This window comes from Oncorhynchus masou, chromosome 17 (genome assembly GCF_036934945.1).
Source record: "Oncorhynchus masou masou isolate Uvic2021 chromosome 17, UVic_Omas_1.1, whole genome shotgun sequence".
Taxonomy (NCBI): Eukaryota; Metazoa; Chordata; class Actinopteri; order Salmoniformes; family Salmonidae; genus Oncorhynchus; species Oncorhynchus masou.
Window position 1 is genome coordinate 26,071,668 of NC_088228.1, and position 16,170 is coordinate 26,087,837.

A 16,170-nucleotide genomic window follows, 5' to 3' on the forward strand; every position below is an offset into this window, starting at 1 on the left:
AGTCAGTTAAGAACACATTCTTTTTTTCAATGACGGCCTGGGAACAGTGGGTTAACTGCCTGTTCAGGGCAGAACGACAGATTTGTACCTTGTCAGCTTGGGGGTTTGAACTTGCAACCTTCTGGTTACTAGTCCAACGCTCTAACCACTAGACCCAGACCATTATTCCTCCTCCACCAAACTTGACAGTTGGCACTAGTGTTGGAGTAGGTAGCGTTCTCCTGGCATCCGCCAAACCCAGATTAGTCCGTCGGACTGCCAGATGGTGAAGCATGATTCATCACTCCAGAGAATGCGATTCCACTGCTCCAGAGTCCAATGGTGGTGAGCTTTACACCACTCCAGCCGACACTTGGCATTGCACCTGGTGATCGTAGGCTTGTGTGCGGCTGCTTAGCCATGGAAACCCATTTCATGCAGCTCCCGACAAACAGTTGTTGTGCTGATGTTCCTTTCCGGAGGCAGTTTGGAACTCGTAGTGAGTGTTGCACCCAAGGACAGATCATTTCTACACGCTTCAACACTCGGCGGTCCCATTCTGTGAGCTTGTGTGACCTACCACTTCGCGGCTGAGCCGTTGTTGCTCTTAGATGTTTCCACTTCATAATAAAATTACTTACAGTTGACCGGGGCAGCACTTGCAAGGCAGGAATTTGACAAACTGACTTGTTGGAAAGGTGGCGTCCTATGTCGGTGCCACATTGAAAAGTCACTGAGCTCTTCAGTAAAGCCGTTCAACTGCCAATGTTTGTCTATGGAGATTGTATGGCCATTTGCTTGATTTTATACACCTGTCAACAATGGGTGTGGCTGAAATAGCAGAGTCCACTAATTTGAAGGGGTGTCCACATACCTTTGTGTATATATAGTGATTATGGACTAGCAAATTATGCTCCCCCTCATGGTGCTGTTCATTCATTAAGTCTGATCATATAATGTCTTCATAAATGGCTGTAGTTAAATGGAGTAGAAACTACAGTTTGATTGCATACTGCTATCCACAGTTTGATGGCATAGAACCATATATGAAATGTAGAAAATGATCATTCATTGAATCAAATTGTCGTTGAATACTGGCTGCTGCTACACCATACTTGTGCATCTCATTGATAAATGAGACATAAATTATGTTCTTCTTACCAAAGGTTATTATAAAACAGTCAACCAGCTCTTTAGAGTTACAATTTACTCGGTGCTTTGTCAAAGTTAAATTACTGTCATTTTGGTAAGTAATTGCTGTCACAATTTTATTCCCATGTGTGAAGAATAATTGTAGAAAATGAATTTAATGGGAAATCTAGGCTTTCAAAACACACTTCAATTAGAAATACCCGATAATCGCTGTAAACCATAACAAGGACAAATTACACACAGACTTCAACTAAACATATAGCCACCACACCAGAGTTGAAAACGTGAGTAATACCTCAGGCATGTTAATTGGAGTGGTGCTATTTGTGTTCATATATCTGAGGTAATTATGGAATTTTGCAGGGAGTTTTACACCACCAGAACATTCCTCTCACTTCACAGACAGTGCCTTCATAAAGTATTCATACTCCTTGACTTATTCCACATTTTGTTGTTGCAGCCTGAAATTAAAATGTATGAAATCTATTTTTTTCTCACCTATCTACACACAATACCCCATAATAAAGAAATGAAAACGTGTTTTTAGACATTTTTGCAAATTTATTGAAAATGGAAAAATAGATATCTGATTTACATAAGTATTCACAACCCTGAGTCATTACATGTTGTAATTGCTGCCAAAGGTGATTCGAACTGTGAGTTTTTCTGTGTACATCTCTAAGAGCTTTGCAAACCTGGATTGTACAATATTTTTACGTTATTCTTCTTAAAATTCTTCAAGCTCTGTCAAGTTGGTTGTTCATCATTACCAGAAAGCCATTTTCAAGTCTTGTCATAGATTTAGGCACATTCAAAGTCATCTTGGAATATTTGGCTTTGTGTTTTTGGTTATTGTTCTGCTCAAAGGTGAATTTGTCTCCCATTGTCTGTTGGAAAGCAGACTGAACCAGGTTTTACTCAAGGATTTTGCCTGTGCTTTGCTCTAATCCATTTCTTTTTATCCTAAAAAATCTCCCTCGTCCTTGCCGATTACAATCATACCCATAACATGATGCTCGAAAGTGTGAAAAGTGGTACTCTGTGAGGTGTTGTTGGATTGCCCCAAGCATAACGCTTTGTATTCAGGAGATAAAGTTAATTTATTTGCCGCAGATTTACTTTAGTGCCTTACTACAAACAGGATGCATGTTTAGGAATATTTTTATTCTGTACAGGCTTCTTTCACTCTCGTTTAGGTTAGCATTGTGGAGAAACTAATGTTGATCCATCCTCAGTTTTCTCCTTTCACAGCCATTAAACTCTAACTGTTTTAAAGTCACCATTAGCCTCATGGTGAAATCCCTGACTGGTTTCCTTCCTCTCCGCCAACTGAGTTAGGAAGGACACCTATAGTTGAAGTCGGAAGTTTACATACACCTTAGCCAAATACATATAAACTCAGTTTTTCACAATTTGTGACATTTATTTTAAGAATGTGAAATGTCAGACTAATAGTAGAGTGATTTATTTCAGCTTTTATTTCTTTCATCACATTCCCAGTGGGTCAGAAGCTTACATACGCTCAATTAGTATTTGGTAGCATTGCCTTTAAATTGTTTGACTTGGGTCAAAAGTTTGAGGTAGCATTCCACAAGCTTTCCACAATAAATTGTGTGAATTTTGGCCCATTCCTCCTGACAGAGCTGGTGTAACTGAGTCAGGTTTGTAGTTCTCATTGCTCGCACACACTTTTTCAGTTCTGACAACAAATTTTCTATAGGATTGAGGTCAGGACTTTGTGATGGCCACTCCAGTACCTTGACTTTGTTGTCCTTAAACCATTTTGCCACAACTTTGGAAGTATGCATGGGGTCATTGTCCATTTGGAAGATTCATTTGTGACCAAGCTTTAACCTCCTGACTGATGTCTTGAGATGTTACCTCAATATATCCATATCATTTTCCTGCCTCATGATGCCGTCTAGTTTGCGAAGTGCATCATTCCCTCCTGCAGTCAAGCACCCCCACAACATGATGCTGCCACCTCCATGCTTCACGGTTGGGATGGTGTTCTTCGGCTTGCAAGCTTCCCCCTTTTTCCTCCAAAAATAACAATGGTCCTTATTGCCAAACAGTTATATTTTTGTTTCATCAGACCAGAGGACATTTCTCCAAAAGTATGATCTTTGTCCCCATGTGCAGTTGCAAATCGTAGTCTGGCTTTTGTTATGGCGGTTTTGGAGCAGTGGCTTCTTCCTTGCTGAGCGGCCTTTCAGGTTATGTTGATATAGGACTCGTTTTACTGTGGATATAGATACTTTTGCACCCGTTTCCTCCAGCATCTTCACAAGGTTTTGCTTTTGTTCTGAGATTGATTTGCACTTTTTGCACCAAAGTACGTTCATCTCTAGGAGACAGAACACGTCTCCTTCCTGAGTGGTATGACGGCTGCGTGGTCCCATGGTGTTTATACTTGCATACTATTGTATGTACAGATGAATGTGGTACCTTCAGCCGTTTGGAAGTTGCTCACAAGGATGAACCAGACTTGTGGAGGTCTATAATTTTTTTCTGCGGTCTAAGCTGATTTCTTTTGATTTTCCTACGACGTCAAGCAAAGAGGCACTGAAGTACATCCACAGGTACACCTCCAATTGACTCAAATTATGTCAATTAGCCTATCGGAAGCCTCTAAAGTCATGACATGTTTTTCTGGAATTTTCCAAGCTGTTTAAAGGCACAGTCTAATTAGTGTATGTAAACTTCTGACCCACTGGAATTGTGATACAATGAATTATAAGTTAAATAATCTGTCTGTAAACAATTGTTGAAAGAATTACTTGTCATGCACAAAGTAGATGTCCTGACTTGCCAAAACTATAATTTGTTAACAAGAAATTTGTGGAGTGGTTGAAAAATGAGTTTTATTGACTCCAACCTAAGTGTATGTAAACTTCCGACTTCAACTGTGTATTTTTGTAGTGTATTGATACACCAACCAAAGTGTAATTAATAACTTCACCATGCTCGAAGGGATATTTTATATTCCGTTGCATAAAGGTTAAAGGAAATGCAGGCAGGCACCACTTTACTACAAGACAAAACAGCTCACTCAATCAAGCCTGATGGTCTTGTAGGTTTAAAAGCCAAGCTTGCTTTCAAATAACAATAAAAAAAAAGTGCTTAAAGTTAATGTAATGGGATAATGTCTTAGTGTGGTGTGTGAAGAATCCAATACAGTAGAAATCGCATTATGGTGGAAGCACATCCTCAAAGAGTATGACTTACATGTATGCTGTTTGAGAAGGTTTGAATCCTAAGCAACCTGCCTACACATTGTTTGCAGTACAATAGACCAAAATGGACCATAATGGCACGACGGGTGTGCTTGCATTACTGCAAGTCTTGCTGGTTTAAACTCTGGTATGCTGCCCTCTAAAATCAGTTTTGAACTAACTAGATTGCTGCAGTCTTACATTGCTTTGAATGGGAAGTCATATTTTACCAAGTTTTAACTCAGTTTGACTTTAAAGGTCTTAGCTCAGCCTCTGAATTTCATAGTCTTTTAATCTTGTTTCTAGCCTTAAGGGTTACGGAGTTATGCAACGCTATACACTACCGGTCAAATGTTTTACACATTCAAGGGTTTTTCTTTATTTTTACTATTGTCTATATTGTAGAATAATAGGAAAGACATAAAAAAAATATGAAATTACACCAATGGAATTATGTAGTAACAAATCAAAATATATTTTATATTTGAGATTCTTCAAATAGCTGCTCTTTGCCTTGATGACAGCTTTGCACACTCTTGGCATTTTCTCAACCAGCTTCACCTGGAATGCTTTTCCAACAGTCTTGAAGGAGTTCCCACATAGGCTGAGCACTTGTTGGCTGCTTTTCCTTCACTCTGCTGGTCCGACTCATCCCAAACCATCTCAATTTGGTTGAGGTTGGGGGATTGTGGAGGCCAGGACATCTGATGCAACACTCCATTACTCTCCTTCTTGGTCAAATAGCCCTTACAGCCTGGAGGTGTGTTGAGTCATTGTCCTGTTGAAAAACAAACAAGTCCCATTAAGCCCAAACAAGATGGGATGGAGTATCGCTGCAGAATGCTGTTGTAGCCATGCTGGTTAAGTGTGCCTTGAATTCTAAATAAATCACAGACAGTGTAACCAGCAAAGAACTCCCACATCATAACACCTCCTCCTCCATGCTCTACGGTGGTAAATACACATGCAGAGATCATCCGTTTACCCACACCGCGTCTCACAAAGACATGGCGGTTGGAACCAAAAAATATCAAATTTGGACTCCAGACAAGTACAAATTTGCACCGTTCTAATGTTCATTGCTCGTGTTTGTTGGCCCAAGCAAGTCTCTTCTTATTATTGGTGTCCTTTAGTGATGGTTTCTTTGCAGCAATTTGACCATGAAGGACTGATTCACAAAGTTTCCTCTGAACAGTTGATGTTGTGATGTCTGTTACTTGAACTCTGTAAGGCATTTATTTGTGCTGCAATTTCTGAGGCTGGTATCTCTTAATGAACTTATCCACTGCAGCAGAGGTAACTCTGGGCCTTCCATTCCTGTTGCGGTCCTCATGAGAGCCAGTTTCATCATAGCGCTTGATGGTTTTTGCGACAGCACATGAAGGAACTTGAAATTTTCCATATTGACTGACCTTCATGTCTTAAAGTAATGATGGACTGTCGTTTCTCTTTGCTTATTTGAGCTGTTCTTGCCATTGTATGGACTTCTTTTACCAAATAGGGCTATCTTCTGTATACCACCCCTACCTTGTCACAACACAACTGATTGGCTCAAACGCATTAAGAAGGAAAGATATTCCACAATAGAACTTTTAAGAAGGCACACCTGTTAATTGAAATGCATTCCCGGTGACTACCTCATGAAGCTGGTTGAGAGAATGCCTAAAGCTCTCATCAAGGCAAAGGGTGGCTATTTGAAGAATAGATTTTGATTTAACACTTTTTTGGTTACTACATGTGTTATTTAATGATGTGTTATATGTTATACATGATGTGTTATATGTAGTTACTACATATGTGTTATTTAATAGTATTGATGTCTTCACTATTATTCTAAAATGTAGAAAAGCGTAAAAAGAAAAAAAGTCCTTGAATGAGTAGGTTTTCTAAAACCTTTCACCTATATTGTACATTGGTTGTCAGGGGGGAGGTTGCCCACTGCTGCAAAGTAAGCATGGGTTAGCCAAAAACAGTACAGGGTGGGCTAGTCTAATGGTCATTTTATGGTCCCTGTAGTCTCGTTTTTATCCAATGCCTCGATCTTGGGTTAGGTCGCAGCAAGACATTTAATTTTTTCCCTGATGCTAGGGACCATGTTAAAAATCCAATGTGGTTCTCTGAATGGATCATGACGCGAGGCTTGTGTGTTGTGTACCTCCAGTCAAGTTGATTTGCAAAGTTTCATCGACGTTAATGCAATATTTGCTTCGATATGATGGTAGGGAGATGGGATTGGTTGAATTTTAAAGTTTCAATTCCTAACTATTGTCGCAACTATAATCATTATCAGCTCATTCAACCCCTCTCCTTTCCCCAGGTTGTTGCTGTAAATGAAAATGTTTTGTGTTTATTAGGTGTCAAACAGAAAAAAAAGAACTGATACAGGGAGGGACTATCTGGATGTGATCCAATAAAAAAATGTAAAAAAAGGTTCATTTTTTGTTTCAAAAAGTTTAGCTACAGTGTGCTCTACTGAACGTAAACCGTGTAAAGTAAGGATTCAGTAAATAAATAGTTAAACCTCATGTCTCTTCCTCCTCCCTTTTTCTCCCCTCTTTCCATTCCCCTCTCTCTTTCCTCCTACAGCAGCTGTCCCTTCTGCCCCTCATAGAGCCCCTGATAGGTGTCAACTTTGCCCACTTCGCCCCCTATGGCAGTGGCCAGCTCAACGGGGAGAACCATCTGTCTGGGACCTTCGGTAGCGCCGCTCTGGACGGAGTCTCAGACTACTATTCCCAGCTAGCCTACAAGGTGAAGCCTCCGCTCCAACCACTAGGCGTGGGTGGTATACCCTATATACCATACACCTGGGTATTTGGAAAAGGCCACTGGACGTTTTTTCATTTGTAGCTACTTTTTAAGTAAAACCCGCAGTCAACTTGTGCAATATATTAGGCCATAAGGAACATTGCATTCTTCATGTCACCTGTTACATTATTATGAAGTTTACGGTAGTCCCCAGTCACACGTCATGTGGTGTTTGTTTACAAGCAGACAACTAGCGATCGGAGCCTTGAGTCTCTCACTCTTGTGCAGCATCCACCAGGTGATCTAATTATAGTATGGAATCCACAACTAAATGTGTGCCAGCTATATATCTGATAACAATTAAGTTAATTGTCGAAAATGTGCTAAATGCTCTGCATTTGTGCATTTCGTTTGCTAATTAGCTATCTGATTAAGTGGTTAGCTAGCTTCTTCCAAAATCAAGCATTCTCTTGGTAACAGCATTGAATCTCCTCCTGGATCAAGAACCTTGCTGGCTAATATTTGTTTTGTGCATGCAGCGAACTATGAGTAGCATTTTTTTAGTTACTTGTATACTTTAGGTCATAAACTGTACAAAATGTTCAGTGTGCTCATTAGCATTCTATGTGATTTTACATGTACTTGTTAGCATCGCTAACCTTCCGATTACAGAGTATCAGTGGGGTTTGAAAACAGCGCCGGTATTACAGAATATCCCGGTATGGCACAATGTCGGTATGAAGATATGACAGTCTGGATACCGTCCAAGCCTACCAACCAAAGTTAAATCTTTTCATCTTAATTTAAAATACCACTCTTGTTTTTATATTCAACTGGACTTTGAATGAGCTAAGGGGAGATGGAGTGATACTACACAAGCATGTACTGCATACTGTATGTGCTGAAGGCTGTGGCACTACCCACTAGACCAGCCCCAGGCACAGGTCGTTATTAATATGAAGTTGAAGGATGCCTTTAGTGCCTTTTTGAAGCAGTGATTTGTGGTAGCACGAGACCACTCTGCCATATGCCAGATCCCTCCCTGTTGTAGTATGGTGACATGTATTCCTTGGGTTGTTTATTCAAAGCAGAACAATCTGAGCAACCCCCCCACCCCGCCGGCTTCCCTTCCTCCGACTCCTCCACCTGTGAACCGACAGAAGATGATCAATGGCTTTGCCACTACAGAAGAACTGGCCAGCAAAGCTGCTGCTATGGGTGAGTACTGGGACAGGGTTCAGGGGTGACTAGGGTTTAATGGCATATTCCTGTGTTTCTCATGTATAGTGTCATGCTGTGTATTGCTGTTAGGACCCTAGACAAAGCATTCCTAGAGCAGACATTCCCGCAGACATAATGCCTAACTCCTAGAACAAACATTTACATTAATGTGAAGTGATTGTATTTCTATGGTTAGGGCCAATCTGAATGTCTCATTCATATGTTCCTCTTCAAGTGTCTAAAGGTCTGGTCCCCAAGCCGCTCCATGTCCCATTCAGGACTGAGGAGGACCTGCTGGCCCGGGCCATCGCTCAGGGACCTAAAACTGTGGATGTGCCTGCCTCCCTCCCCACGCCCCCTCACAACAACCAGGAGGAACTCAGGTAAGGAAGGCCTCTGCTCCCCAGAACAGAGAAATTAGAAATGATGTCTTTGGTTATGCTTGCATGCTTTACATCAGTCTTAAAGATGCCATATTACCTTATAAACTTGTCATTGTGAGTAGAGTATATTCTGTGAATACTTGGCCACAAAATGATTTTCCCTACTGAGACAAAGATTCAATTGAATTGCACTTCATAGACAGTAGACACAAATTGTATACTGGTATTTGTCTAAAAACATGCATTATCCTCTATCTGGATACTCAGACTAAAGCTGTAGATACATGTATGCGATACAAGCTTTCACAGATTCCACAACAATTTCTACACAATGTTCTCACCTTAGGGAAGCCTCAAATCAATTTCAGTTGTTAATGTAATGATATTTCTGTGAAAATAGGTTATTCGTCAAAAAAACATGCATTTTCCTTTATCCGGGTACTCTGACTAGGCTGTAGATATACCATAAAAGCTTTCAGACTCCAAAACAATCTCTTCACAATGTTCTCAGTTTAGGAAATCATGATGAAGACCATTTAGAATTGTGAATGCAATGATTTTTGTGTAAACCCCCCCCCCCCCCTCTCTCTCTCGCTGTCACAGCAACAGGCTGGGACAAGAGCATTGTAAGGATCGGGACACACCAGACAGTTTCGTCCCGTCCTCGTCTCCTGAAAGTGTGGTTGGCATGGAGATCAGTCGCTACCCAAACTTGTCATTGGTGAAGCAGGAGCCTCGGTCCCCGTGTCTCTCCCCCGTCCTCCCCATGCTCCCAGCACATTGGGGGAAAGGTAACATGTTGGTCATTTATTTAAACTGGAAATAAACTGGAAACAGAGATATGTGCCTTTCTAACTACTATATGTACTCCATCATCAATCAGGTTATTTATAAAGCCCTGTTTACATTACGTTGTCACAAACTGCTTTACAGTATCAATGACAGGACTAAGTATTATTGAAATATCCTTTCAAATATTTTTCCGGGTGTGTCTTACTTTTCTTGTAGGGTTAGCGGTTAGGCTGAAGACTGAGCTCAAGACGGAGCCTTCTGGGATGTTCTTCGGCTCCCATTTTGGCCCAGCATCTAACAACGCTAAGCCAGGCCTGGTGTCTGTAGCCATCACCCTGAGACCAGCTGCCGCAGAGGTGAGGGTTCTGTTGGCTTCAGTTCCTCCTGCTCTCAGAGAATGTCACCATCGGGGAAATGGTTTAGATCCTTTTATTTTTATTTAAGCGCTTGAACAATGTAGTTTTATTCCCTTTTTTTCCTCTCAAATGCACCTCAGTTCTTTCGCTACTGTTGTGATATGTTAGGATTCAAATCTCACCCGGCTTAATTGTAGAAGCTAAAGCCAATTCTTTGTCTGCCAGTCATGCACTGCTCTCCATCTCTGCCATTGGCTTTAGAGTGGCAATAGTTGTTACATACATTTTTACGACATTGTCTTTCCCCCTCCCAGAATGTCACTGGTGTGGTAGCAGCCATCTCAGATCTGCTGTCTGTGAAGATCCCCAGCAGCTATGAGGTCAGCAGCCCCCCTGGCCCAGATAGGGGGCCCCTGGCCATGCTCAGCGGCCTGAGGGGGGGCCCCCAGGGAGGTCTTGAGCACCGGCGGCCGGGCGCCCCAATGATATACCCGGGCCGTGGTGGTGCTGGGGACATGGGGGGCCCGCACCCTCAAGGAGCCCCAGGCCAGCTCATTAGGTCCCGGGGAGGTGGAGGACCACAGCAGGGGATGATGATGCAACAGCAGCAGGGACATCCGCAGCAGCACATCCGCTTCCATTCTGACGGACCAGGTGAGAGACAGCTACATCCCTGCACCTTATCGCCACCTTATGTCCAAATACTGACATAACAGGGGAGATGTTTCTGCTCTTGTGCGCTCGTCTTGAAATGAGACACTGACGAAATTCATTTCCATCCAGACCAATTTGTTTGTTTTTTAGACTTATTTTTCTGATATGAATAATATATTGTTTTTTTAAACACGACATCACTGCAACTAGAAGTGCACAAGACAACAAATCCATCTCTATCTAATTGTTTTCCCACTCATCGTCCATCGGCATACTTAGCCTCTTTTAACAATGTTTACAAACGGTCCGTTTCTTCGTCCAGTGCATCATTATCCTTCTGTCTGCTGCCTAAAGGCTGTGTGTATCTGGCCCACCAGGAAGTGAGGGCTGACCATATTGATCTCACACAACGATCCGCACAGCTAATAAAATTGACTAATCATCCTTCCTTGGCCCCGACCTCACTAGTGCGCACCCACACACGTACCTGCTTAGTGCTGCTGTCAAAGTGTCAGAACACGGGCTTAATGAATGTGGTCAGTTTGCCTAGAGTCATAGATACAAACAGCCAGATGAACAGGAAAATGGACACCCCTGGTGTTAATTGTCTTGGCGGGCTTATAATTAGGAGCTGTTTACCTCCTGACCAATTGTGTGTTTCATCTAAGACAATTAGCATCAAAGTATGACGAGCTGAAATGTCGTGACGAGCTGCCTTCTAAACTGTAGTGACGAGCTGCCTTCTAAACTGTAGTGACGAGCTGCCTTCTAAAATGTAGTGACGAGCTGCCTTCTAAAATGTTGTGACGAGCTGCCTTCTAAAATGTAGTGACGACCTGCCTTCTAAAATGTAGTGACGAGCTGCCTTCTAAAATGTTGTGACGAGCTGCCTTCTAAAATGTAGTGACGAGCTGCCTTCTAAACTGTAGTGACGAGCTGCCTTCTAAACTGTAGTGACGAGCTGCCTTCTAAAATGTAGTGACGACCTGCCTTCTAAAATGTAGTGACGAGCTGCCTTCTAAAATGTTGTGACGAGCTGCCTTCTAAAATGTAGTGACGAGCAGCCTTCTAAAATGTAGTGACGAGCTGCCTTCTAAAATGTAGTGACGAGCTGCCTTCTAAAATGCAGTGACGAGCTGCCTACTAAAATGTAGTGACGAGCTGCCCACTAAAATGTAGTGACGAGCTGCCTTCTAAAATGTAGTGACGGAGCTGCCTTCTAAAACGTGACGAGCTGCCTTCTAAAATGTTTATAAAAAATCAGGTGCTTAAAATGTATAGCTTGTCCAAAACAAGACCGCAGCAGAGCGCCCCTCATTTATTTGACGTAATAAACCTATTCCTCCTCCGTAAGAGAAACAAATATATAAATGCAACAAATTATCCCTGAAATGTTCCATATGCGCAAAAAGCTTATTTCTTTCAAATCATCCCTGTTAGTGAGCATTTCTCCTTTGCCAAGATAATCCATCCACTTGACAGGTGCGGCATATCAAGAAGCTGATTCAACAGTGTGATCATTACACAGGTGCACCTTGTGCTGTGGACAATAAAAGGCCACTCTAAAATGTGCAGTTTTGTCACATAACACAATGCCACAGATGTCTCAAGTTTTGAGGGAGTGTGCAATTGGCATGCTGACTGCAGGAATGTCCACCAGAGCTGTTGCCAGAGAATGTAATGTTTATTTCATTACCATAAGCTGCCTCCAACTACGTTTTAGAGAATTTGGCAATACGTCCAACCAGCCACACAACCGCAGACCACGTGCATGGCGTTGTGTGGGTGAGCAGTTTGCCAATGTCAAAGTTGTGAACAGTGTCCCAAGGTGGTAGTGGGATTATGGTATGGGCAAGCATAAGCTATAGACAACGAGCACAATTTCCTTTTTATTGATGGCAATTTGAATGCAAAGAAATACCGTGAACAGATCCATAGCCCATTTTGTTTTTAAGGTATCTGTGACCAACATATGCATATCTGTATTCCCAGTCATGTAAAATCCATAGATTAGGGCCTAATGCGTTTATTTCAACTGAATGATTTCCTCATATGAACTGTAACCCAGTAAAATATTTTGAAATTGTTGCATGTTGCATTTTTAATGTTTTTATTCAGTATAATAGAGCTAAGCTAAGCCATGCTGTGCTGCTCTGTTCTGTTCAATCATCTACTGTTGTAGGAGCTGTGTCTTATTTGAGTACTGTTGCTGTGCGTCAGGTCCAGCTGCAGTCAGAGGCGCCCATCAGAAAGCCCCCGGCAGCCCAGGCTCCAAGCCCCAGTGGTGCTGTCATTGCAAGGTGGTGGTGCTGGGAAATGGAGTCTGCAAGTCAATTAAAGACCTTCCAGTGCACAAACAGGTAACGTACGGCCAGCGCTTTCATGTGGTCAAGTTGTGCTACGTGTTTATCACGCTGAACTCCATACGTTGCAAAGACTGTTGTCTATTGCGATACATAGAAACATCAATCTTGTGGTGATCCACATCAGATAATCGTCTCTATATCAATCTAATGGTCCACATGATCTGTCAAAAAAGATAATTTGATCAATTACCTTGTTGGATCGGACCCAATCAAGCTATGATCTATATGAATTGGTTAACTATCTTCTTGGCCAACCCAGTAAAAGCTCTCCTTTCCACCAGTCAGCCATGGATTACTGTTGCGTTAGTCTGTCGTCGCCCCCCCAGGGGGCAGGAGAGCACAGACAGGCCATGACTAGAGGCTCAGACCTCACTTCAAACGGTAGATTAATCCACATCATGCCCTTAGGCAAACACACACACACATCCAAGAACATTATGTCCATACACACACGTACTGTAGAGCTTCTAATTATGCTAATCCCCCCTTCCCCCCATTGTAGTGAAATCTATCTCAGTGCAATTAGTGGGTTAAGCGGTATCATGCCCTTAGACTGCAGTCTGGGGAGTTTACAAATGGTTAAACCCTGATTCATCTGAGTATTGGAGCTGTTTGATGATTTAATAACCCCTTTTAGTATCGATAATGGTTTCTGTATAGAAATGGATTTGACCTTTGATGTCTCACTTTGATTATGAGCTAAAAGGTATAGTTCTGGATTTTGGCAATGAGGTCCTTTATCTACTTCCCCGGTCAGATAAACTCGTAGATACCATTTTTATATCTCTGCATATAGTTTGAAGGAAGTTGCTAACTTGCATAACAATTGCTTGTGAAACTACATCTAATTTCCTTCATACTAGACGCAGATACATAAAAATGGTATCCACAAGTTCATCTGACGCTGGGGAAGTAGATAAAGGGTTTCATTGCCAAAATCCCAAACTATCCCTTTCTTTCTCTCTTCTTCCTACAATTGTAAAGTAGCTTTGTGTCCCTGAAGTGTGGATAAATATAATGTATTATTATTATCTCATTCTCTCTTCCTCACTCCGTCTCCTGAAATGCCTTTCTTCTCTCTTCAGGAACAGGAAGGTCTGTTGCGTTCCGAGGGGAACTTGGTATTCTGCAGCCACAGCTGCTTCCTCCTCTACTCTGCCTCCACCTCCTCCTCTTCCTCCTCACAGGCCAGAAATACTACAGATACTAAGGTTTGTGTTTCTATTGATTTCCGGAGGCAATTTATTTTTTAACTTTCTTGACCAGTGTAGGTAATCCGTATACAGTACTTGTTGTATCCAGTTTTTCTACTGGTGTGTCAAATATAAACGGTCAACTTTTATTATTTGCTGCAGGACATTCAATTTTTGTCATTCATGTCTTCTGCAGGACTCGGTGGCCCTCCTGTCTCCAGACTCAGACCAGAAAGAGAGCCTGTCTAAAGCCCACCACCAGTACAGCAACAACATGTCCTCTCTGGATGTCCACTGTCTAGCCCAGCTCCAGCCCAAGCAGTCCCCTCCCTCTACCCCACCCATTCCCTTCCCCCCAGCCAGTGACACCCCTAAGACAGATGTCAAGTCAGACACCATCAAAGTGACTGTGAAACTGAAGGCGCGGGGCCCCAGGGCTCACCAGGAGGGCTGGCACCAGGGGAAGAGACACAAGGGTCTCCGCTGGAGGAAGTGGACAGTGCAGGTGGTGGTGCCTAGAGGAAGCTCCCAGCTCCCTGACGAGAACAAGATAGACGAGCTGTTGAGGAAGCTGGGAGCGTCTCTCCGCCCCGGGGCCAGTCTCAGGGACCAGCGCCGCTGCTGCTTCTGTCACCAACTAGGGGACGGGGTCACCGATGGCCCTGCCCGCCTCCTCAACCTGGACCTGGACGCGTGGGTGCACCTCAACTGTGCCCTGTGGTCCACCGAGGTAGGTAGCCCAGAAGTCAAGTGAGGTGGTGGACTGGTAACCGCAAGGTTCATGTCCTCGGTCAGTCGTAAATAAATAAATAAGTGGGGGGGGGCAGAACTGGCTAAAGGGGTGAAGACTGCTGGTTTCAGATCTTAACTGCCATACCAACCACTACCATTGTGACCCTTTTATTAAAGTTGTGTTGTGTGTGTATTATTAACATTGTTTTGTTGTGCAGGTGTACGAGACGCAGGCAGGCGCCCTGATCAACGTGGAGCTTGCACTGCGACGGGGTTCAGCGGTCCGCTGTGCCTACTGCCAACAGATGGGCGCCACCAGCGGCTGCCACCGACTGCGCTGCACCAACATCTACCACTTCACCTGCGCCCTGCAGGCACACTGTACCTTCTTCAAAGACAAGACCATGCTGTGCCACGCCCACAGGCCCAGAGGCTCTGGCTCCGCCCACGGTGGCTCTGGCCTCGTCCTGGAGCACGAGCTGCGCTGCTTTGCGGTGTTCCGCCGTGTCTACGTCCAGAGGGACGAGGTGAGGCAGATGACCAGCGCCGTGCAGCAGCCCGAGCTGGGCTACACCTTCAGAGTGGGCAGCTTGGTGCTCCACGCCGTGGGTCAGCTCACCCCGTCCCAGATGGCCGCCTTCCACTCGACCTCCGCTATCTTCCCCGTGGGCTACGAGGCCTGCCGCATCTACTGGAGCATGCGCCATGGCAACCGCCGCTGCCGCTACCTGTGCTCTGTGGAGGAGAGGGAGGAGCAGCCGGAGTTCCGCGTCCGCGTCATCGAGCAGGGATACAAGGACCTGGTCCTCACTGACTCCACTGCCAAAGGTGGGCTGGGATGAATTTGTGTTGGCGCTCATTTAGATTAGGCTTGTCTATTAATGGTGGGCTGGGCTAAATGTTTTGTTTTAGGGCTCATTTAGATTAGGCTTGTCTATTAAAGGTGGGCTGGGCTAAATGTTTTGTTTTAGGGCTGGTTTAGATTAGGCTTGTCTAGTAAGGTGGCTAGCTAGATTGGTTTTATGACATGCTTAGATTTAGCCTTGTTTATGGCTGTAGCCTCTGCCATTCATGTATCTGAGTTGGCTTGGACTAGGATGTCTTGTTCAGTTTGCTTTTCAGATTCTCTTTTACTATTGTAAATGTGTTCTGTAGGAGTCCCTATAATATATTATGATACATAACCCTGCTGTTTTCCTGTCTTTCAGGAGTGTGGGATAAGGTCCTGGGACCTGTTGCTGACAAGAGGACTGAAATAGGAACTCTGAAACTCTTCCCTGTCTATCTGAAGGGAGAGGACCTGTTTGGACTCACCGTCTCTGCAGTCACCAAGATCACTGAATCGGTTTGTATCTGTTCTCTGTTGTATTAAATTCAAA

General features: G+C 43.5%; 1 protein-coding gene across 4 annotated transcripts in view; it reads left to right on the plus strand.

The window, feature by feature from the left end:
- LOC135558769 (histone-lysine N-methyltransferase 2C-like) overlaps positions 1–16,170 on the plus strand; it is a 160,710-nt gene that overhangs the window by 119,173 nt on the left and 25,367 nt on the right. For 3 of the 4 annotated variants that reach the window (XM_064992878.1, XM_064992880.1, XM_064992881.1), the window contains 11 exons: positions 6,933–7,097; positions 8,183–8,312; positions 8,551–8,698; positions 9,302–9,489; positions 9,707–9,846; positions 10,161–10,500; positions 12,721–12,860; positions 13,952–14,077; positions 14,256–14,789; positions 15,010–15,619; positions 16,000–16,136. In XM_064992878.1, the coding sequence (XP_064848950.1) occupies positions 6,933–7,097; positions 8,183–8,312; positions 8,551–8,698; positions 9,302–9,489; positions 9,707–9,846; positions 10,161–10,500; positions 12,721–12,860; positions 13,952–14,077; positions 14,256–14,789; positions 15,010–15,619; positions 16,000–16,136 (2,658 nt within the window). The remainder of the gene's footprint in view (positions 1–6,932; positions 7,098–8,182; positions 8,313–8,550; positions 8,699–9,301; positions 9,490–9,706; positions 9,847–10,160; positions 10,501–12,720; positions 12,861–13,951; positions 14,078–14,255; positions 14,790–15,009; positions 15,620–15,999; positions 16,137–16,170) is intronic. The other variant, XM_064992879.1, reaches the window with a different exon arrangement.